At 55.8% G+C, this 24,205-nt stretch overlaps 1 protein-coding gene across 1 annotated transcript; it reads right to left on the bottom strand.

The window, feature by feature from the left end:
• Nucleotides 1-274: 274 nt before the first annotated feature.
• On the bottom strand, nucleotides 275-8,585 carry LOC132809096 (complement C1q subcomponent subunit C-like). Its single transcript, XM_060822494.1, has 4 exons — nucleotides 8,528-8,585; nucleotides 8,355-8,420; nucleotides 3,189-3,267; nucleotides 275-728 (listed from the first exon to the last, which is right to left on the bottom strand). Exons 1-4 carry the CDS (start codon nucleotides 8,543-8,545, stop codon nucleotides 325-327), a joined length of 567 nt encoding a protein of 188 aa, XP_060678477.1. The 5' UTR covers nucleotides 8,546-8,585; the 3' UTR covers nucleotides 275-324.
• Between the last annotated feature and the right edge of the window lie 15,620 nt (nucleotides 8,586-24,205).

Genomic DNA, 24,205 nt, shown 5'->3' with positions numbered 1-24,205 from the left:
GGGGGGCTAGCAGGTTGGGAGGGGAGGCAGCGTGAACAGCCTCCTCCTGACTTTTCGTCGGGAATGCCTTGCAAGTGGAAAGACACACACACACATGAATTCCTGCGATGCAACTTTCCTTTATTCGTGAAGCAGGGAAACACGCGCGGACATTCTCGGGCCTACACACACCAGCAGAGCCTGTACTCCCAGAGCAAACCCAACCACCTCAGGCGACAGTGACGCTCACAAGGCAAGGAGGGGGAGAGTGAAGGGAGGAATGGAGGGGGGGGGAGGAAAGGGGCAGGGGTGTGCGGGGGGGCTAAGCCTCGGGGAGGGGAGGGATTAATCAGAGACCCGGTATCCGTAGAATTTCAGGGAAGTTCCCTGCCTCAGCACGGCCCCTGTTTTGAGCTGCACCCACACTTGGTCCCCCTTCGCCAGGAGAATCAGGTCGGAGCCCTCAGAAAACTGAGTGCTGCCCTCCGGCAGGACGCTGTCGATGGAGCTGACCTCAACGTTGTTCTTCATGAGGGTGACGGAGGTCTCTATCCCCTTTTCTGGGAACGAGGAGTAGACGAAGAAGTAGACGCCTTCGATGGGGCAGGTGAAGATTCCAGTGGTGCTGTTGTAGCCTTCCTCTCGGTTCAGAGTAACCTGGTCAAACATGAAGTGGTCGCCTATCGTGTTGATACTATCACCAGCCGAGTAGGAGGCAGCGAATAGTGCAGCGTGGTGGTCATGATCCTCTGGCAGACACAGAGACAGAGAGAGGGAGAGAGAGAGAGAGAGGACTTCAATATGAGCACATTACAACACGAGTCATCTTATTGCTGGTTAAAAACGCCCATCTCACCAACCTCAACGCAATTCTCGGCATTTGGTTCTTTGGGGCAGCACGGACGGCCCAGTGGGTAGCGCTGGTGCCTCCCACTGCCCGGAAGCCGGGTTCGATTCCAGCCTCAGGTGACTGTCTGTGTGTGGGTTTTCTCCCACAATCCAAAGAAGTGCGGGTTAGGGTGGATTGGCCGTGCTAAATTGTCCCCGTGGTGCCCAGGGATGTGCAGGTTAGGGTGGATTGGCCGTGCTAAATTGTCCCCGTGGTGCCCAGGGATGTGCAGGTTAGGGTGGATTGGCCGTGCTAAATTGTCTCCGTAGTGCCCAGGGATGTGCAGGTTAGGGTGGATTGGCCGTGCGAAATTGTCCCCGTAGTGCCCAGGGATGTGCAGGTTAGGGTGGATTGGCCGTGCGAAATTGTCCCATCGTGTTCAGGGATGTGTAGCAGGGGTAGGCATTAGGCAGGGGTAAATGTGAGAAAATGGAGTAGGGGAATGGGTCTGTGTGGGGAACTCTTCAGAGGGTTAGTGCAGACTTGTTGGACCAAATGGCCTGTTTCCACTCTGTCGGGATCCTGGGATGATTTGTCTGCTCTGGTGTCGCACGCGCTCAGCTGAGCACCTCTTCAATGTTGTGACAGTTTCTGTTTCTCCCAGGCAGCAGTGAGTTCCAGTGTCCCATCACAATCTGGGTGAATGTTCTGTCCATCCCAGCATCAACCTGCTCACCCATGCCTTCACCAAAAGGGCTGTGTTTCTCCCCTGTCTGTGGTCCTTGTAATTTTGTACCTCTCCCCAGCACGATCTCCTTCCCAGGCAAACAACCCCTCTGTCCAATGTTTCTTCAGAACTGAGACTGTCCAGCTCCTAATAAGTGTTCCTCTCGCCAGTGCTGGCCCATCCCCATTGTAATGTGCACTCCACAATTGCACACTATTTTCTAACGGTGGCCTCGCCAATTTTTCGTACGGCCCATCCACCCTAACCTGCACATCCCTGGGCACTACGGGGACAATTTAGCACGGCCAATCCACCCTAACCTGCACATCCCTGGGCACTACGGGGACAATTTAGCACGGCCAATCCACCCTAACCTGCACATCCCTGGGCACTACGGGGACAATTTAGCACGGCCAATCCACCCTAACCTGCACATCCCTGGGCACTACGGGGACAATTTAGCACGGCCAATCCACCCTAACCTGCACATCCCTGGGCACTACGGGGACAATTTAGCACGGCCAATCCACCCAAAACTGTACATCCCTGGGCACTACTGGGACAATTTAGCACGGCCAATCCACCCTAACCTGCACATCCCTGGGCACTACGGGGACAATTTAGCACAGCCAATCCACCCTAACCTGCACATCCCTGGGCACTAAGGTGACAATTTAGCACGGCCAATCCACCCTAACCTGTACATCCCTGGGCACTAAGGTGACAATTTGGCACGGCCAATCCACCCTAACCTGCACATCCCTGGGCACTACGGGGACAATTTCGCATGGCCAATCCACCCTAACCTGCACATCCCTGGGCACTACAGGACAATTTTGCATGCCTAATCCACCTTAACCTGAACATCCCTGGGCACTACGGGACAATTTAACGCGGCCAATCCACCCTAACCTGCACATCCCTGGGCACTACGGGGACAATTTAGCACGTCCAATCCACCCTAACCTGCACATCCCTGGACACTACGGGGACAATTTAGCACATTCAATCCACCCTAACCTGCACATCCCTGGGCACTACGGGGACAATTTAGCACGGCCAAACCACCCAACCTGTACATCCCTGGGCACTAAAGTGACAATTTAGCACGGCCAATCCACCCTAACCTGTACATCCCTGGGCACTACGGGACAATTTAGCACAGCCAATCCACCCTAACCTGTACATCTCTGGGCACTACGGGGACAATTTAGCACGGCCAATCCACCCTAACCTGCACATCCCTGGGCACTACGGGGACAATTTAGCACGGCCAATCCACCCTAACCTGCACATCCCTGGACACTACGGGGACAATTTAGCACTGCCAATCCACCCCAACCAGCACATCTTTGGACTGTGGGAGGAATCCTGGAGCACCCAGAATAAACCCACATGACACGGGGTAGGCGGGGTGAGAACGTATAAACTCCACACAGACAGGCGCCCGAGGGTGGTATTGAACCCAGGTCCCTGGCACCGCGAGGCAACAATGCCAACCACTGCATCTCTGTGCCACCCAAATTTCCTTCACGGCTCTCCCAATAGCTCCCACACCAGCCTGCCCAAGGAATCGTAACCTGGTGCGAGAATCCATCAGGATTCTGGGTCGTATTTCGGGATTTCTCTCGACCACACGTTCCCCCAACTCACCCTGATGTTCGTGATCTTCCAGCATGGTGAGCCGATTCTCCAGGGCCTGCAGCTGAACCTGGAGCCCAGCGCAACTATTCTACAGCAAGAGATAAAACAAACAGTGCAGAAACTACATTCCAACGTTCAGGTCAGATCGGGAAGGCAGAGCAACTGGGGGCAGTGGGTTTAGATACAGAAGAGCTTCCTCTACACTGTCCTCCCTCAAACACTCCCAGGGACAGGGGGGTTAGATACAGAGCACAGCTCCCTCTACACTGTCCCCCACTCCCAGGGACAGGGGGTTAGATACAGAGCACAACTCCCTCTACACTGTCCCCCACTCCCAGGGACACGGGGGTTAGATACAGAGTAGAGCTCCCTCTACACTGTCCGCCATCAAACACTCCCAGGGACAGGGGGGTTAGATACAGAGTAAAGCTCCCTCTACACTGTACCCCACTCCCAGGGACAGAGGGTTAGATACAGAGTAAAGCTCCCTCTTCACTGTACCCCACTCCCAGGGACAGAGGGTTAGATACAGAGTAAAGCTCCCTCTTCACTGTACCCCACTCCCAGGGAAGGGAGTTAGATCCAGAGTAAAGCTCCCTCTGCACTGTCCACACTCAAACACTCCCAGGGACAGGGTGGATAGATACAGAGCAGAGCTCCCTCTACACTGTACCCCCTCAAACTCTCCCAGGGACAGGGGCTTTAGATACAGAGCAGAGCTCCTTCTACACTGCCCCCCTCAAACACTCCCAGGGACAGGGGGTTTTAGATAGAGAACAGAGCTCCCTCTACACTGTCCCCCCTTAAACACTCCCAGGGACAGGGGGTTTAGATACAGGGTAAAGCTTCCTCTACACTGTCCCCCCTCAAACACTCCCAGGGACAGGGGCTTTAGATACAGAGCATAGCTCCTTCTACACTGCCCCCCTCAAACACTCCCAGGGACAGGGGGTTTTAGATAGAGAACAGAGCTCCCTCTACACTGTCCCCCCACCAAACACTCCCAGGGACAGGGGGTTTAGATACAGGGTAAAGCTCCCTCTACACTGTCCCCCCTCAAACACTCCCAGGGACAGGGGGTTTAGATACAGGGTAAAGCTCCCTCTACACAGTCCCCCCTCAAACACTCCCAGGGACAGGGGTTTAGATAGAGAGCAGAGCTCCCTCTACACTGTGCCCCCTCAAATACTCCCAGGGACAGGGGAATTAGATACAGAGTAACGCTCCCTCTACATTGTCCCCCTCAAACACTCCCAGAGACAGGGGTTAAGATACCGAGTAAAGCTCCCTCTACACAGTCCCCCCTCAAACACTCCCAGGGACAGGGGGTTAGATAGAGAGCAGAGCTCCCTCTACACTGTGCCCCCTCAAATACTCCCCGGGACAGGGGGATTAGATACAGAGTAACGCTCCCTCTACATTGTCCCCCTCAAACACTCCCAGGGACAGGGGTTTAAGATACAGCGCAGAGCACCCTCTACACTGTCCCCCCTCAAACACTCCCAGGGACAGGGGGTTAAGATACAGAGTAAAGCTCCCTCTACACTGTCCCCCCTCAAACACTCCCAGGGACAGGGTTAAGATACAGAGCAGAGCTCCCTCTACATTGTCCCTCTCAAACACACCCAGGGACAGGGGGTTTAGATACAGAGCAGAGCTCCCTCTACATTGTCCCTATCAAACACTCCCAGGGACAGGGGGGTTAGATACAGAGCAGAGCTCCCACTACACTATCCCCCCTCAAACACTCCCAGGGACATGGGGATAGATACAGAGTAAAGCTCTCTCTACACTATACCCCCTCAAACACCCCCAGGGACAGGGGTTAAGATACAGAGCAGAGCTCCCTCTACACTGTCCCCCCTCAAACACTCCCAGGGACAGGGGGGAAGATACAGAGCAGAGCTCCCTCTACACTGTCCCCCCTCAAACACTCCTAGGGGCAGGGTTCAGATACAGAGTAAAGCTCCCTCTACACTGTCCCCCTCAAACAATCCCAGGGACCGGGGTTAAGATACAGAGTAAAGCTCCCTCTACACTGTCCTCCCTCAAACACTGCCAGGGACAGGGTTCAGATACAGAGTAAAGCTCCCTCTACATGGTCCACCCTCAAACACTCCCAGGGACAGGGGTTAAGATACAGAGCAGAGCTCCCTCTACACTGTCCCCCCACCAAACACTCCCAGGGACAGGGGTGAAGATACAGAGTAAAGCTCCCTCTACAATGTCCCCCTCAAACACTCCCAGGGACAGGGGGTTTAGATACAGAGCAGAGCTTCCTCTACATTGTCCCTCTCAAACATTCCCAGGAACAGGGGTTTAGATACAGAGTAAAGCTCCCTCTACACTGTCCCCCCTCAAACACTCCCAGGGACGGGGGGTTAGATAGAGAGCAGAGCTCCCTCTACACTGTCCCCCCTCAAACATTCCCAGGGACAGGGTTTAGATTCAGAGTAAAGCTCCCTCTACACTGTCCCCCCTCAAACATTCCCAGGGACAGGGTTTAGATACAGAGTAAAGCTCCCTCTACACTGTCCCCCCTCAAATACTCCCAGGAACATGGGTTTAGATACAGAGCAGAGCTCCTCTACATTGTCCCCCTCAAACACTCCCAGGGACAGGGGTGAAGATACAGAGTAAAGCTCCCTCTACGTTGTCCCCCTCAAACACTCCCAGGAACAGGGGGTTTAGATACAGAGCAGAGCTCCCTCTACACTGTCCTCCCTCAAACACTCCCAGGGACAGAGTTTAAGATACAGCGCAGAGCTCCCTCTACACTGTCCCCCCATCAAAACTCCTAGGGACAGGGGGCTTTAGACACAGAGCAGAGCTCCCTCTAAACTGTCCCCCCTCAAACACTCCCAGGGACAGGGGGTTTAGATACAGAGCAGAGCTCCCTCTGCACTGTCCCCCTCAAACACTCCCAGGGACAGGGCTTTAGATACAGAGCACAGCTCCCTTTACACTGTCCCCCCTCAAACACTCCCAGGGACAGGGGGGGTTAGATACAGTGTAAAGCTCCCTCTACACTGTACCCGCTCAAACACTCCCAGCTACAGGGGGGTTAGATACAGAGTAAAGCTCCCTCTACACTGTACCCCCTCAAACACTCGCAAGGACAGCGGGTTAGATACAGAGCAGAGCTCCCTCTACACTGTCCCCCACTCCCAGGGACAGGGTGTTAGATAGAGAGCAGAGCTCCCTCTACACTGTCCCCCCTCAAACACTCCCAGGGACCGGGGGTTAGATACAGAGCAGAGCTCCCTCTACACTGTGCCCCCTCAAACACTCCCAGGAACAGGGGGGTTAGATACAGAGTAAAGCTCCCTCTACACAGTCCCCCCTCAAACACTCACAAGGACAGGGTGTTTCGATAAAGAGCAGAGCTCCCTCTACACTGTCCCCCACTCCCAGGGACAGGGTGTTAGATAGAGAGCAGAGCTCCCTCTACACTGTCCCCCCTCAAACACTCCCAGGGACAGGGTGTTTAGATACAGAGCAGAGCTCGCTCTACACTGTCCCCCCTCAAACACACCCAGGGACAGGGGGGTTAGATACAGAGAAAAGCTCCCTCTACACTGTCCCCCCTCAAACACACCCAGGGACAGGGGGTTAGATACAGAGTAAAGCTCTCTCTACACTGTACCCCCTCAAACACTCCCAGGGACAGGGGGTTAGATAGAGAGCAGAGCTCCCTCTACACCGTCCCCCTCAAACACTCCCAGGGACAGGGGACTAAGATACAGAGCAGAGCTCCCTCTGCACTGTCCCCCTCAAACACTCCCAGGGACAGGGGCTTTAGATACAGAGCACAGCTCCCTCTACACTGTCCCCCCTCAAACACTCCCAGGGACAGGGGGTTTAGATACAGAACAGAGCTCCCTTTACACTGTCCCCCCTCAAACACTCCCAGGGACAGGGGGTTAGATACAGAGTAAGGCTTCCTCTACACTGTACCCCCTCAAACACTCGCAAGGACAGGGGGTTTAGATACAGAGCACAGCTCCCTCTACACTGTCCCCCCTCAAACACTCCCACGGACAGGGCGTTTAGATACAGAGCAGAGCTCGCTCTACACTGTCCCCCCTCAAACACTCCCAGGGACAGGGGGTTAGATAGAGAGCAGAGCTCCCTCTACACTGTCCCCCCTCAAACACACCCAGGGACAGGGGGTTAGATACAGAGTAAAACTCTCTCTACACTGTACCCCCTCAAACACTCCCAGGGACAGGGGGTTAGATAGAGAGCAGAGCTCCCTCTACACCGTCCCCCTCAAACACTCCCAGGGACAGGGGACTAAGATACAGAGCAGAGCTCCCTCTGCACTGTCCCCCTCAAACACTCCCAGGGACAGGGGCTTTAGATACAGAGCACAGCTCCCTCTACACTGTCCCCCCTCAAACACTCCCAGGGACAGGGGGTTTAGATACAGAACAGAGCTCCCTTTACACTGTCCCCCCTCAAACACTCCCAGGGACAGGGGGTTAGATACAGAGTAAGGCTTCCTCTACACTGTACCCCCTCAAACACTCGCAAGGACAGGGGGTTTAGATACAGAGCACAGCTCCCTCTACACTGTCCCCCCTCAAACACTCCCAGGGACAGGGGGTTAGATACAGAGTACAGCTCCCTCTACACTGTCCCCCCTCAAACACTCCCAGAGACAGGGGGTTAGATACAGAATAAAGCTCTCTCTACACTGTACCCCCTCAAACACTCCCAGGGACAGGGGGTTAGATAGAGAGCAGAGCTCCCTCTACACTGTCCCCCCTCAAACACTCCCAGGGACAGGGGGTTTAGATACAGAGTAAAGATCCCTCTACGCTGTCCCCATCAAACACTCCCAGGGACAGGGGGTTAGATACAGAGTTAAGCTCTCTCTACACTGTCCCCCCACTCCCAGGGACAGGGGGTTAGATACAGATTAAAGCTCCCTCTACACTGTCTCCATCAAACACTCCCAGGGACAGGGGATTAGATACTGAGCAGAGCTCCCTCTACACTGTCCCCCCACTCCCAGGGACAGGGGGTTTAAATGCAGAGTAAAGCTCCGTCTCTCGGTGTTCCTCCTTCTCTGCTGGGTGTTTGGGTGTGTTGGCTGGACCTTTGGGATTGACGGTGGGAGGTGGGGCGGACGACATGTGGCGTTCACTCAGCCCAACGTGTTCCGATTACCGTGTTGTCAGAATGAGCCAAGGAAGAGGCGAGGCACTGAGCGACGCCGATGATCAGCAGAACCTCCTGAAGGGGGGAGAGAGAAGAGAGAAATCAGAGTGAATGAGCCGTTTCTCCTGAGGGCTGGTCCCATTTGGACGCAGTTGGCCCCCGATCTGTGATGGCGTACTCACTTTCCCGCAGGAGAACATGGTGTCGACTTGCAATCCCCCTTTGCACTGTCTCCGACCCTCTCTCGAATCTCTATCTGCTCCAGACGTTAGTGTGGCTTTTGTACAAGTGCGGAGGGGAGGAGTCTCCGAACCTACTGCATTTGTGGTCATCCAATTCCTCCCCATCATCATCACTCAATCTCCCTCTGACAGGACTCTTGAGTGCCAAAGACGCTGTGTTCTTATTTTCCAATGAATATCCGATTACAGAAGCTGTTTCGCTTGTTCGTTGACATTGTGGTAAAGTTCCGCCCTGCTATTATTCCTATCCAAGTGCATCGCCTCCAGTTTTCCCATATAATGCTTCATTTGTTGAGCCAATTTATGAATTGTCCACGCACTCCCTTACCACCCATCTTCCTGCCAAGTCCATATCGATAATTGTGAGGTGCTGCGTTTTGGGAACCCTCTCCCACCTCCCCCTACATTTACCCCTTCACCTAACGCCACGGGCAATTTAGCCCGGCCAATTCACTCTAACCTGCACATTGTTTGGACTGTGGGAGGAAACCGGAGCACCCGGAGGAAACCCACGCAGACACGGGGGAGAATGTGCAAACTCCACACAGAGAGTCGCCCGAGGCGGGAATTGAACCCGGGTCTCTGGTGGTGTGAGGTAGCAGGGCTAACCACTGTGCCGCCCATAAGCGATAAGGTGTTGCTGAACAAAGAGACCTTGGAGTGCAGGTTCATAGCTCCTTGAAAGTGGAGTGGCAGGTGGATAGGATAGTGAAGGAGGCGTTTGGTATGCTTTCCTTTATTGGTCAGAGTATTGAGTGCAGGAGTTGGGAGGTCATGTTGCGGCTGTACAGGACATTGGTTAGGCCACTGTTGGAATATTGCGTGCAATTCTGGTCTCCTTCCTATCGGAAAGATGTTGTGAAATTTGAAAGGGTTCAGAAAAGATTGACAAGGATATTGGAGGGTTTGAGCTACAGGGAGAGGCTGAACAGGCTGGGGCTGTTTACCCTGGAGTGTCAGAGGCTGAGGGGTGACCCTTATAGAGGTTTATAAGGGGCATGGAGAGAGTAAATAGACAAGGTTTTTTTAGATTAGATTAGATTACTTACAGTGTGGAAACAGGCCCTTCGGCCCAACAAGTCCACACCGACCCGCCGAAGCGCAACCCACCCATACCCCTACATTTACCCCTTACCTAACACTACGGGACAATTTAGCACGGCCAATTCCCCTAACCCGCACATCTTTGGACTGTGGGAGGAAACCGGAGCACCCGGAGGAAACCCACGCAGACACGGGGAGAACGTGCAAACTCCACACAGTCAGTCGCCTGAGTCGGGAATTGAACCCGGGTCTCAGGCGCTGTGAGGCAGCAGTGCTAACCACTGTGCCACCGTGCCGCCCACCCCCTCGGGTGGGGGAAGCCAGAACTAAAGGGTACAGTTTAAGATGAGAGGATAAAGATTTAAAAGGGGCAACTTGTACATGTAGAGGGTGGTGCGTGTGTGGAACGAGCTGCCAGAGGAAGTGCTGGGGGCTGGTACAATTGCAACATTTAAAAGGATGGGGGACATGAATAGGAAGGGGTTAGAGGGAGATAGGCTAAGTGCTGGCCAACGGGGACTGGGTTAGGTTAGGGTATCTGGGTCAGCATAGACCCAATTGGATTGAAGGGTGGGTTTCTGTGCTCTGCATCTCTCTATGACTCTAAATGGGTCTAGATTAATGTGGGATATCTGATCGGCATGGATGAGTTGGATCGAAAGGTGTGTTTCCGTGCTGTCCATCTCTCTGACTCCATGACTCAATGCTTGTGGTGGGCACACCCTTGGATACAGGTCCTCTCCCACTTGAAGAATGAGGTACAGCAGTTGAGTGTTTCATGCTCATGTCTGATGGACCATTTGACTTGAAATCTGCCCCTAATCCACAATGTGTACAAACTCTGACAACCCCCAGGAAGATGCAGACCCGATACATTAAAAAGTAGGAAAGCCGAACTTTTAACATTCTGTATTCTTTTACTTTACACTAAAACGGACCGGACAGTCAAATGTTTAGGACCCATTTCTTTATTTTTCTACATTATACGGGAAACAGCACTGGAGTGGGGACATTGTACACTTTCCCGTCTCGCCCTCCCACCGCCCCCCCCCCCCCCACCCCCCAGCAGCACAGACCCACAGGAGAAATGACGACAAAACCCATTCCCAATCACATAATCCACACAGCAAGCCATTCGGCCCACTGTACCCACATCAATCCTCTCAACATTAATCACACCCACCCAGCTCCCATTTCCTACACCTGTAACTACTCCCCACCCACAACTCCCCCATTTCACACGGCCAATCCACCCTAACCCGCACATCCCTGGGCACTACGGGGAAAATTTAGCACGGCAAATCCACCCTAACCCGCACATCCCTGGGCACTACGGGGACAATTTAGCACGGCCAATCCACCTTAACCTGCACATCCCTGGATTCTACGAGACAATTTAGCACGGCCAGCCCGCACACCCCTGGGCACTACGGGGACAATTTATCACGGCCAATCCACCCTAACCTGCACATCCCTGGGCACTACGGGGACAATTTAGCACAGCCAATCCACCCTAACCTGCACATCTATGGATTAGATTAGATTAGATTACTTGTGACTGTGGGAGGAAACCGGAGCACCCAGAGGAAACCCACGCAGACACGGGGAGAATGTGCAAACTCCACACAGTCAGTCGCCTGAGGCTGGAATTGAACCCAGGTCCGTGGCGCTAACCATTGAGCCACCGTGCTGCCCCATCCTGGGACTGAGGGCATTAAGCCCTATCATCTCAGACAACAAGATTTCCTTCAGAAATGCTGCTCATTTTAAATTGTCTTCCCTGGTTCTGGTGTGGGTTTTATCCAACTGCAGCTACACAGTGGAACAGTCCCTCAAGCTTTGGTATTTTATTCCCCTGGTGCATTTTGACCTGCCTGTCTACATCTCAACACAATATATCTCACTGTATGTAGACACATAAAGTCTTAGAGATGGACAGCATGGTAACATTTCCTTCGGTGCAATCCATCATTATTTCCAACCAGATATTCTGAAACCAATCTAATCCAGCATTTGACCATCTAACCCCTTCCTATCCATGTCCCCCATCCAAATGCCTTTAAAATGTTGTCATTGTACCAGCCCCCACCACTTCCTCTGGCAGCTCGTTCGACACACGCACCACCCTCTGGGGGAAAAAGTTACCCCTCAGGTCCCTTTTATATCTTTCCCCTCTCACCCTAAACCTATGCCCCTCTAGTTCTGGACTCCCCCAGCCCAGGGGGGAAAAGACCTTGTCTAATTACCCTATCCATGTCCCCCCTCATGATTTTATAAACCTCTAGTTCTGGACTCCCCCACCCCAGGGGGAAAAGACCTTGTCTATTTACCCTATCCTTGTCCCCCTCATGATTTTGCAAACCCCGATACAGTTACCCCTCAGCCTCCGATTCTCCAGGCAGATCAATAACTCAACTCATAGTCCAATATTTTTTAAGTTTCGCTAGGTTTTGGATTTCCAAGGGGATGTGGGGTTATCAGCAGGCAGGTAGAGTCGAACATAGAACACAGGACATAGAACAGTACAGCACAGTACAGGCCCTTCAGCCCGCGATGTTGTGCCTGGCTTTCATCCCACTCCAAGCTCAGACTAGATGAGATTACTTACAGCATGGAAACAGGCCCCTCGGCCCAACAAGTCCACACCGACCCGCCGAAGCGCAACCCACCCATACCCCTTACCTAACACTGCGGTCAATTTAGCACGGCCAATTCACCTGACCTGCACATCTGTGGGACTGTGGGAGGAAACCGGAGCACCCGGAGGAAACCCACGCAGACACAGGGAGAACGTGCAAACTCCACACAGTCAGTCCCCAGAGTCGGGAATTGAACCCAGGTCTCAGGCGCTGTGAGGCAGCAGTGCTAACCACTGTGCCACCGTGCCGCCCTAACCGACATACCCTACATTTTGCTATCATCCCTGTGCCTCTCCAAGAGTCGCTTAAATGTCCCTGATGTATCTGACTCTACTCCCACTGCTGTCAGTGCCTTCCACACACCCACCACTCTCGGTGTGAAGAACTTCCCTCTGACATCTCTCCGAAACCTTCCTCCAATCACCTTCAAATGATGCCCTCTCGTGACAAATCAGGCCAAAAATGTCCTTATCAGAAGTTGAATTCCAACGATATTGAAACAAGACATTCGGCCCATCAAATCCACACCCACTCCGACCCATTTCCCTGCCTGATTATCTTACATTTACCTCTGACTAATGCACCTAACTTACACATCCCTGGGCACGACGGGGACAATTTAGCACGGCCAGTCCACCCTAACCTGGACATCCCTGGGCACTACGGGGACAATTTAGCATGGCCAATCCACCCTAACCTGCTCATCCCTGGGCACTACGGGACAATTTAGCATGGCCAATCCACCCTAACCTGCACATCCCTGGGCACTACGGGACAATTTAGCACGGCCAATCCACCCTAACCTGCACATCCCTGGGCACTACGGGACAATTTAGCACAGCCAACCCACCCTAACCTGCACATCCCTGTGCACTACGGGGACAATTTAGCACGGCCAATCCACCTGAACCTGCACCTCCCTAGGCACTACGGGACAATTTAGCACAGCCAATCCACCCTAACCTGCACATCCCTGGGCACTACGGGGACAATTTAGCACGGCCAATCCACACTAACCTGCACATCCCTGGGCACTACGGGACAATTTAGCACAGCCAATCCACCCTAACCTGCTCATCCCTGGGCACTACGGGACAATTTAGCACAGCCAACCCACCCTAACCTGCACATCCCTGTGCACTACGGGGACAATTTAGCACGGCCAATCCACCTGAACCTGCACCTCCCTAGGCACTACGGGACAATTTAGCACAGCCAATCCACCCTAACCTGCACATCCCTGGGCACTACGGGGACAATTTAGCACGGCCAATCCACACGAACCTGCACATCCCTGGGCACTACGGGACAATTTAGCACGGCCAATCGACCCTAACCTGCACATCCCTGGGCACTACGGGACAATTTAGCACGGCCAATCCACCCTAATCTGCACATCCCTGGGCACTAAGGGGACAATTTAGCACAGCCAATCCACCCTAACCTGCACATCCCTGGGCACTACATGACAATTTAGCATGGCCAATCCACCCTAACCTGCACATCCCTGGGCACTACGGGACAATTTAGCACAGCCAACCCACCCTAACCTGCACATCCCTGTGCACTACGGGGACAATTTAGCACAGCCAATCCACCTGAACCTGCACCTCCCTAGGCACTACGGGACAATTTAGCACAGCCAATCCACCCTAACCCGCACATCCCTGGGTACTACGGGGACAATTTAGCACGGCCAATCCACACTAACCTGCACATCCCTGGGCACTACGGGACAATTTAGCATGGCCAATCCACCCTAACCTGTACATCCCTGGACACTATAGGACAATTTAGCACGGCCAACCCACCCTAACCTGCACATCCCTGGGCACGACGGGGACAATTTAGCACGGCCAACCCACCCTAACCTGCACATCCCTGGGCACTACGGGACAATTTAGCACGGCCAACCCACCCTAACCTGCACATCCCTGGGCACTACGGGACAATTTAGCACAGCCAATCCACCCTAACCTGCACATCCCTGGGCACTACGGGACAATTTAGCACGGCCAATCCACCCTAACCTGCACATCCCTGGGCACTACGGGACAATTTAGCACAGCCAACCCACCCTAACCTGCACATCCCTGTGCACTACGGGGACAATTTAGCACGGCCAATCCACCTGAACCTGCACCTCCCTAGGCACTACGGGACAATTTAGCACAGCCAATCCACCCTAACCTGCACATCCCTGGGCACTACGGGGACAATTTAGCACGGCCAATCCACACTAACCTGCACATCCCTGGGCACTACGGGACAATTTAGCACAGCCAATCCACCCTAACCTGCTCATCCCTGGGCACTACGGGACAATTTAGCACAGCCAACCCACCCTAACCTGCACATCCCTGTGCACTACGGGGACAATTTAGCACGGCCAATCCACCTGAACCTGCACCTCCCTAGGCACTACGGGACAATTTAGCACAGCCAATCCACCCTAACCTGCACATCCCTGGGCACTACGGGGACAATTTAGCACGGCCAATCCACACGAACCTGCACATCCCTGGGCACTACGGGACAATTTAGCACGGCCAATCGACCCTAACCTGCACATCCCTGGGCACTACGGGACAATGTAGCACGGCCAATCCACCCTAATCTGCACATCCCTGGGCACAAAGGGGACAATTTAGCACAGCCAATCCACCCTAACCTGCACATCCCTGGGCACTACATGACAATTTAGCACGGCCAATCCACCCTAACCTGCACATCCCTGGGCACTACGGGACAATTTAGCACAGCCAACCCACCCTAACCTGCACATCCCTGTGCACTACGGGGACAATTTAGCACAGCCAATCCACCTGAACCTGCACCTCCCTAGGCACTACGGGACAATTTAGCACAGCCAATCCACCCTAACCCGCACATCCCTGGGTACTACGGGGACAATTTAGCACGGCCAATCCACACTAACCTGCACATCCCTGGGCACTACGGGACAATTTAGCATGGCCAATCCACCCTAACCTGTACATCCCTGGACACTATAGGACAATTTAGCACGGCCAATCCACCCTAACCTGCACATCCCTGGGCACTACGGGGGCAATTTAACACGGCCAACCCACCCTAACCTGCACATCCCTGGGCACTACGGGGACAATTTAGCACGGCCAATCCACCCAAACCTGCACATCCCTGGGCACTACGGGACAATTTAGCACGGCCAATCCACCCTAACCTGCACATCCCTGGCCACTATGGGACAATTTAGCACAGCCAATCAACCTTAACCTGTACATCCCTGGGCACTATGGGGACAATTTAGCACGGCCAACCCACCCTAACCTGCACATCCCTGGGCACTACGGGGACAATTTAGCACGGCCAATCCACCTGACCCTGCACATCCCTGGGCACTACGGGGACAATTTAGCACGGCCAATTCACCCTAACCTGCACATCCCTGGGCACTACGGGGACAATTTAGCACGGCCAATTCACCCTAACCTGCACATTCCTGGGCACTACGGGGACAATTTAGCACGGCCAATCCATCCTAACCTGCACATCCCTGGGCACTACGCGGACAATTTAGCACGGCCAATCCACCCTAACCTGCACATCCCTGGGCACTACGGGGACAATTTAGCACGGCCAATCCACCCTAACCTGCACATCCCGGGACACTACGGGGACATTTTAGCACGGCCAATCCACACTAACCTGCACATCCCTTGGCACTACGGGACAATTTAGCACGGCCAACCCACCCTAACCTGCACACCCCTGGGCACTACGGGGACAATTTAGCACGGCCAATCCACCCTAACCTGCACATCCCTGGGCACTACGGGGACAATTTAGCACGGCCAATTCACCCTAACCTGCACATTCCTGGGCACTACGGGGACAATTTAGCACGGCCAATCCATCCTAACCTGCACATCCCTGGGCACTACGCGGACAATTTAGCACGGCCAATCCACCCTAACCTGCACATCCCTGGGCACTACGGGGACAATTTAGCACGGCCAATCCACCCTAACCTGCACATCCCGGGACACTACGGGGACATTTTAGCACGGCCAATCCACACTAACCTGCACATCCCTTGGCACTACGGGACAATTTAGCACGGCCAACCCACCCTAACCTGCACACCCCTGGGCACTACGGGGACAATTTAGCACGGCCAATCCACCCTAACCTGCACATCCCTGGGCAGTACGGGGACATTTTAGCACGGCCAATCCACACTAAACTGCACATCCCTGGGCACCACGGGGACATTTTAGCACAGCCAATCCACACTAACCTGCACATCCCTGGGCACTACGGGACAATTTAGCATGGCCAATCCACCCTAACCTGCACATCTTTGGATTGCGGGAGTAAACCCCCACAGACATGGGGGAGAAGGATGTGCTAACTCCACACAGAGAGTCACCCGAGGCTGGAATCGAACCCGGGTCCTTGGCGCAGAGCAGGCGGGGAGGGGTCAAAGGCCACCCTGTTGCTCCTTCATTCTGTCAGAGAGCCCTCACTCCCACGAGGGCTGCTCCACACTGTTGACCTGCCAACACCTGGGCTGTCTCCCCCGGTAGCTCAGAGAGAGATAGCAAGGAGTTAAAATGACAGTGACGCCATTAATACCTGAAGCCCTGTGGGATTTGCACTCAATAATAAAAGGAAGATTGTTTGTAGGAAGGAAGTATTGATATATTCCACAGCCGCAATAAGGCAGTCTCGGCACACCTCAGGATGGCAGCTAGTGTGTCAGCCTGCTCCCCTGATCACATCACTCATACACACAGAAGAAAGTGTCCCCGAAATGCGAGCATCAATTAAAACCATATTAGGCAGTTTCAGCTCTCGGCCTTCCTGATGGAAACATGCCAGAATATTGGAAAAACAAAGGCATCAGTGTGTCGGGTGACAGGGACCGGGTCAAGGAAACTAGAGACGGTCCCAACACCGTTCCGAGTTTCACAGTCGGCCTGTGTTCACTCCCTCAGCCTCTGACACTTGCCTATTAGCCTGAGAGTGAACCCGGAAAGGTTATCCCAGGGGGACTGGGAGGGATTCAGCTTTGCCTCAGAATCCGGGAAAGCAGGAAAATCAGAACCAGAATCGGAAATGTTCTGTTGAATCTTTTCCAGCACTGAGGGAGCGGGTACTGTCCAAGGGTCAGTGCTGAGGGAGCGGGTACTGTCCAAGGGTCAGTGCTGAGGGAGCGGGCACAGTCCAAGGGTCAGTGCTGAGGGAGCGGGCACTGTCCAAGGTTCAGTGCTGAGGGAGCGGGCACAGTCCAAGGGTCAGTGCTGAGGGAGCGCCGCACTGTCAGAGGGTCAGTGCTGAGGGAGTGCCGCACTGTCAGAGGGTCAGTGCTGAGGGAGTGCCGCACTGTCAGAGGGTCAGTGCTGAGGGAGTGCCGCACTGTCAGAGGGTCAGTGCTGAGGGAGCGGGCACTGTCAGAGGGTCAGTGCTGAGGGAGCGCCGCACTGTCAGAGGGTCAGTGCTGAGGGAGCGCCGCACTGTCAGAGGGTCAGTGCTGAGGGAGCAGGCACTGTCCAAGGTTCAGTGCTGAGGGAGCGGGCACTGTCGGAGGGTCAGTGCTGAGGGAGCGGGCACTGTCCAATGGTCAGTGCTGAGGGAGCGGGCACTGTCCAACGGTCAGTGCTGAGGGAGCGGGCACTGTCCAAGGGTCAGTGCTGAGGGAGCGGGTGCTGTGGGAGGGTCAGCGCTGAGAAAGCGGGTGCTGTGAGAGTGTAAGTGCTGATGGAGTGGTAGATGTGAAAGGGTCAGTGCTGAGGGAGTGGGTGCTGTGGGAGGGTCAGTGCTGAGGGAGTGGGTGCTGTGGGAGGGTCAGTGCTGAGGGAATGGGCGTTGTGTGAGGGTTGACGCTGTGGGTGGGTCAGCGCTGAGGGAGTGGGCGCTGTGGGAGGGTCAGTGCTGAGGTAGTGGGCGCTGTGGGAGAGTCATTGCTGTGGGAGGGTCAGTGCTGAGGAAGTGGGTGCAGTGGGAGGGTCCGTGCTGAGGTAGTGGGCACTGTGGGAGGGTCAGCGCTGTGGGAGGTTCGGTGCTGAGGGAGTGGGTGCTGTGGGAGGGTCGGTGCTGAGGGAGTGGGTGCTGTGGGAGGGTCAGTGCTGAGGGAGTGGGTGCTGTGGGAGGATCAGTGCTGAGGGAGCGGGTGCTGTGGGAGGGTCAGTGCTGAGGGAGTGGGTGCTGTGAGAGGGTCAGTGCTGAGGGAGTGGTAGATGAGAAAGGGTCAGTGCTGAGGGAGTGGGTGCTGTGGGAGGGTTAGCACTGAGGGAGTGGGTGCTGTGGGAGGGTCAGTGCTGAGGGAGCGGGCACTGTCCAAGGGTCAGTGCTGAGGGATTGGGCACTGTCGAAGGGTCAGTGCTGAGGGTGTGCCGCACAGTCAGAGGGTCAGTGCTGAGGGAGCGGGCACTGTCGAAGGGTCAGTGCTGAGGGTGTGCCGCACAGTCAGAGGGTCAGTGCTGAGGGAGCGGGTGCTGACAGAAAGTTAGGGATGAGGGAGTGGGCTGTGTCAGAGGGTCAGTGCAGACACAATGGGTGCTGTCCAAGGGTCAGTACGGAGGGAGCGGGCACTGTCAGAGGGTCAGTGCTGAGGGAGTGGGCACCGTCAGAGGGTCAGTGCAGACACAATTGGCACTGTCTAAGGGTCAGTACTGAGGGAGTGGGCACTGTCATAGAGTCAGGGCTGTGGGAGCAGGCACTTTCAGAGGGTCAGTGTTGGGGATGTGGTTGCTGTGGGAGGGTCAGTGCTGAGGGAGTGGATGCTGTGGGAGGGTCAGTGCTGAGGGAGCGGGTGCTGTGGGAGGGTCAGCACCGAGGGAGTGGTAGATGTGAAAGGGTCAGTGCTGAGGGAGTGGGCGCTGTGGAAGGGTCAGCGCTGAGGGAGTGGGTGCTGTGGGAGGGTCAGTGCTGAGGGAGTGGGTGCTGTGGGAGGGTCAGCGGCGAGGGAGTGGTAGATGTGAAAGGGTCAGTGCTGAGGGAGTGGGCGCTGTGGAAGGGTCAGCACTGAGTGAGTGGGTGCTGTGGGAGGGTCAGTGCTGAGGGAGCGGGTGCTGTGGGAGGGTCAGTGCTGAGGGAGCGGGTGCTGTGGGAGGGTTAGCACTGAGGGAGTGGGTGCTGTGGGAGGGTCAGTGCTGAGGGAGTGGGTGCTGTGGGAGGGTCAGTGCTGAGGGAGTGGGTGCTGTGGGAGGATCAGTGCTGAGGGAGTGGGTGCTGTGGGAGGGTCAGTGCTGAGGGAGCGGGCACTGTCCGAGGGTCAGTGCTGAGGGATTGGGCACTGTCGAAGGGTCAGTGCTGAGGGTGTGCCGCACAGTCAGAGGGTCAGTGCTGAGGGAGCGGGCACTGTCGAAGGGTCAGTGCTGAGGGTGTGCCGCACAGTCAGAGGGTCAGTGCTGAGGGAGCGGGCACTGTCAGAGGGTCAGTGCTGATGGAGTGGGCACCGTCAGAGGGTCAGTGCAGACACAATTGGCACTGTCTAAGGGTCAGTACTGAGGGAGTGGGCACTGTCATAGAGTCAGGGCTGTGGGAGCAGGCACTTTCAGAGGGTCAGTGTTGGGGATGTGGTTGCTGTGGGAGGGTCAGTGCTGAGGGAGCGGGTGCTGTGGGAGGGTCAGTGCTGAGGGAGTGGATGCTGTGGGAGGGTCAGTGCTGAGGGAGTGGGCGCTGTGGAAGGGTCAGCGCTGAGGGAGTGGGTGCTGTGGGAGGGTCAGTGCTGAGGGAGTGGGCGTGTGGGACAGTCAGTGCTGAGGGATTGGGGGCTGTGTGAGGGTCAGTGCTGTGGGAGTGGGTGCTGTGAGATGGTCAGCGCTAAGGGAGTGGGTGCTGTGGGAGGGTCAGTGCTGAGGGAGGGGGCGCTGTGGGAGGGTCAATGCTGAGGGAGGGGGTGCTGTGTGAGGGTCAGTGCTGAGGGAGCGGATGCTGTGGGAGAGTCAGTGCTGAGGGAGGGGGCGCTGTGGGAGGGTCAGCGCTCAGGGAGTGGGCGCTGTGGGAGGGTCAGTGCTGAGGGAGTGGGCGCTGTGGGAGGGTCAGTGCTGAGGGAGTGGGCACCGTCAGAGGGTCAGTGCAGACACAATTGGCACTGTCCAAGGGTCAGTACTGAGAGAGTGGGCACTGTCATAGAGTCAGGGCTGTGGGAGCAGGCACTTTCAGAGGGTCAGTGTTGGGGATGTGGTTGCTGTGGGAGGGTCAGTGCTGAGGGAGTGGGTGCTGTGGGAGTGTCAGCGCTGAGGGAATGGGTGCTGTGGGAGGGTCAGTGCTGAGGGAATGGGTGCTGTGGGAGGGTCAATGCTGAGGGAGTGGGTGCTGTGGGAGGGTCAGTGCAGAGGGAGTGGGTGCTGTGGGAAGGTCAGTGCTGAGGGAGCGGGTGCTGTGGGAGAGTCAGTGCTGAGAGTGTGGGTGCTGTGGGAGGGTCAGTGCTGAAGGAGTGGGTGCTGTGGGAGGGTCAGTTCTGAGGGTGCGAGTGCTGTGGGAGGGTCAGTGCTGTGGGAGGGTCAGCGCTTAGGGAGTGGGCGCTGTGGGAGGGTCAGTGCTGAGGGAGTGGGGGCTGTGGGAGGGTCAGTGCTGAGGGAGTGGGGGCTGTGGGAGGGTCAGTGCTGAGGGAGTGGGTGCTGTGGGAGGGTCAGTGCAGAGGGAGTGGGTGCTGTGGGAAGGTCAGTGCTGAGGGAGCGGGTGCTGTGGGAGAGTCAGTGCTGAGAGTGTGGGTGCTGTGGGAGGGTCAGTGCTGAGGGAGCGGGTGCTGTGGGAGGGTCAGTGCTGTGGGAGCGGGTGCTGTGGGAGGGTCAGTGCTGAAGGAGTGGGTGCTGTGGGAGGGTCAGTTCTGAGGGTGCGAGTGCTGTGGGAGGGTCAGCGCTTAGGGAGTGGGCGCTGTGGGAGGGTCAGTGCTGAGGGAGTGGGGGCTGTGGGAGGGTCAGTGCTGAGGGAGTGGGCGCTGTGGGAGGGTCAGTGCTGAGGGAGCGGGTGCTGTGGGAGGGTCAGCGCTGAGGGAGTGGGGGCTGTGGGAGGGTTAGCACTGAGGGAGTGGGTGCTGTGGGAGGGTCAGTGCTGAGGGAGCGGGTGCTGTGGGAGGGTCAGTGCTGAGGGAGTGGGTGCTGTGGGAGGGTCAGTGCAGAGGGAGTGGGTGCTGTGGGAGGGTCAGTGCAGAGAGAGTGGGTGCTGAGGGAGGGTCAGTGCTGAGGGGCGGGCACTGTCCAAGGGTCAGTGCTGAGGGAGCGGGCACTGTCGAAGGGTCAGTGCTGAGGGTGTGCCGCACAGTTAGAGGGTCAGTGCTGAGGGAGCGTGTGCTGTGGGAGGGTCGGTGCTGAGGGAGCGGGCGCTGTGGGAGGGTCAGTGCTGAGGGAGCGGGCGCTGTGGGAGGGTCAGTGCTGAGGGAGCGGGTGCTGTGGGAGGGTCGGTGCTGAGGGAGCGGGCGCTGTGGGAGGGTCAGTGCAGAGGGAGTGGATGCTGTGGGAGGGTCAGTGCAGAGGGAGTGGGTGCTGTGGGAGGGTCAGTGCTGAGGGAGCGGGCGCTGTGGGAGGGTCAGTGCTGAGGGAGCGGGTGCTGTGGGAGGGTCGGTGCTGAGGGAGCGGGCGCTGTGGGAGGGTCAGTGCAGAGGGAGTGGATGCTGTGGGAGGGTCAGTGCAGAGGGAGTGGGTGCTGTCGGAGGGTCAGTGCTGAGGGTGTGCCGCACAGTCAGAGGGTCAGTACGGAGGGAGCGGATGCTGTCAGAAAGTTAGGGATGAGGGAGTGGGCTGTGTCAGAGGGTCAGTGCAGACACAATGGGTGCTGTCCAAGGGTCAGTACAAAGGGAGTGGGCACTGTCAAAGAGTCAGGGCTGTGGGAGCAGGCTCTTTCAGAGGGTCAGTGTTGGGGATGTGGTTGCTGTGGGAGGGTCAGCACCGAGGGAGTGGTAGATGTGAAAGGGTCAGTGCTGAGGGAGTGGGTGCTGTGGGAGGGTCAGTGCTGAGGGAGCGGGTGCTGTGGGAGGGTCGGTGCTGAGGGAGCGGGCGCTGTGGGAGGGTCAGTGCTGAGGGAGTGGATGCTGTGGGAGGGTCAGTGCAGAGGGAGTGGGTGCTGTGGGAGGGTCAGTGCTGAGGGAGCGGGCACTGTCGGAGGGTCAGTGCTGAGGGTGTGCCGCACAGTCAGAGGGTCAGTACTGAGGGAGCGGGTGCTGTCAGAAAGTTAGGGATGAGGGAGTGGGCTGTGTCAGAGGGTCAGTGCAGACACAATGGGTGCTGTCCAAGGGTCAGTACAAAGGGAGTGGGCACTGTCAAAGAGTCAGGGCTGTGGGAGCAGGCTCTTTCAGAGGGTCAGTGTTGGGGATGTGGTTGCTGTGGGAGGGTCAGCGCTAAGGGAGTGGGTGCTGTGGGAGGGTCAGTGCTGAGGGAGCGGGCGCTGTGGGAGGGTCAGTGCTGAGGGAGTGGGTGCTGTGGGAGGGTCAGTGCTGAGGAAGTGGGTGCTGTGGGAGGATCAGTGCTGAGGGAGCGGGTCCTGAGGGAGCGATCATTGTGAGATGTTCAATTCGATGGGACCTTTACAAACGCCGAACACATTGGACACAAAATGTTAATCGAGTTGCTTTTTATCTATCTCCCTAAATGCTGCCCAAACGGCCTGCAGAAATTCCTGCTGGTTTTACCTGTAATGTTCGGCAACGTCCCTTTCCCAGTGAGATGGAGAGGGCATTGACCACAGTCTGGAGCAGGGGGGCCACGTGGTGAGAGAATAGCACATCCCAGGAATCATGGGCCTATTCTGTAACAGCAGAGCCTATCACTCAAACTGAAGCAGGTGGTACAGTGCGGTCAGTGGTTAGCACTGCTGTCCCCCCAGCACCAGGGACCCAGGTTCGATTCCAGCCTCGGGGGACACAGAACATAGAACATAGAACAATACAGCACAGAACAGGCCCTTCGGCCCACGATGTTGTGCCGAACATCTATCCTAGATTAAGCACCCATCCATGTACCTATCCAATTGCCGCTTAAAGGTCGCCAATGATTCTGACTCTACCACTGCCACGGGCAGCGCATTCCATGCCCCCACCACTCTCTGGGTAAAGAACCCACCCCTGACATCCCCCCCTATACCTTCCACCCTTCACCTTAAATTTATGTCCCCTTGTAACACTCTGTTGTACCTGGGGAAAAAGTCTCTGACTGTCTACTCTATCTATTCCTCTGATCATCTTATAAACCTCTATCAAGTCACCCCTCATCCTTCGCCGTTCCAACGAGACAAGGCCGAGAACTCTCAACCTGTCCTCGTACGACCTATTCTCCATTCCAGGCAACATCCTGGTAAATCTTCTCTGCACCCTCTCCAAAGCTTCCACATCTTTCCTAAAGTGAGGCGACCAGAACTGCACACAGTCCTCCAAATGTGGCCTAACCAACGTCCTGTACAGCTGCAACATCACCTCACAACTCTTGAATTCAATCCCTCTGCTAATGAACGCTAATACACCATAGGCCTTCTTACAAGCTCTGTCCACCTGAGTGGCAACTTTCAAAGAGCTATGTACATAGACCCCAAGATCCCTCTGTTCCTCCACCTGACTAAGAACTCTACCGTTAACCCTGTATTCTGCATTCTTATTTGTTCTTCCAAAATGGACAACCTCACACTTGGCAGGGTTGAACTCCATCTGCCACTCCTCAGCCCAGCTCTGCATCATATCTAAGTCCCTCTGCAGCCGACAACAGCCCTCCTCACTGTCCACAACTCCACCAATCTTCGTATCATCTGCAAATTTACTGACCCACCCTTCGACTCCCTCATCCAAGTCATTAATAAAAATTACAAACAGCAGAGGACCCAGAACTGATCCCTGCGGAACTCCACTTGTAACTGGGCTCCAGGCTGAATATTTACCATCTACCACCACTCTCTGACTTCGACCAGTTAGCCAGTTCTCTATCCAATTGGCCAAGTTTCCCTCTATCCCATGCCTCCT

The sequence above is a fragment of the Hemiscyllium ocellatum genome, unplaced genomic scaffold (genome assembly GCF_020745735.1).
Source record: "Hemiscyllium ocellatum isolate sHemOce1 unplaced genomic scaffold, sHemOce1.pat.X.cur. R1, whole genome shotgun sequence".
Taxonomy (NCBI): Eukaryota; Metazoa; Chordata; class Chondrichthyes; order Orectolobiformes; family Hemiscylliidae; genus Hemiscyllium; species Hemiscyllium ocellatum.
This window is presented reverse-complemented; position numbering and strand designations above follow the sequence as displayed.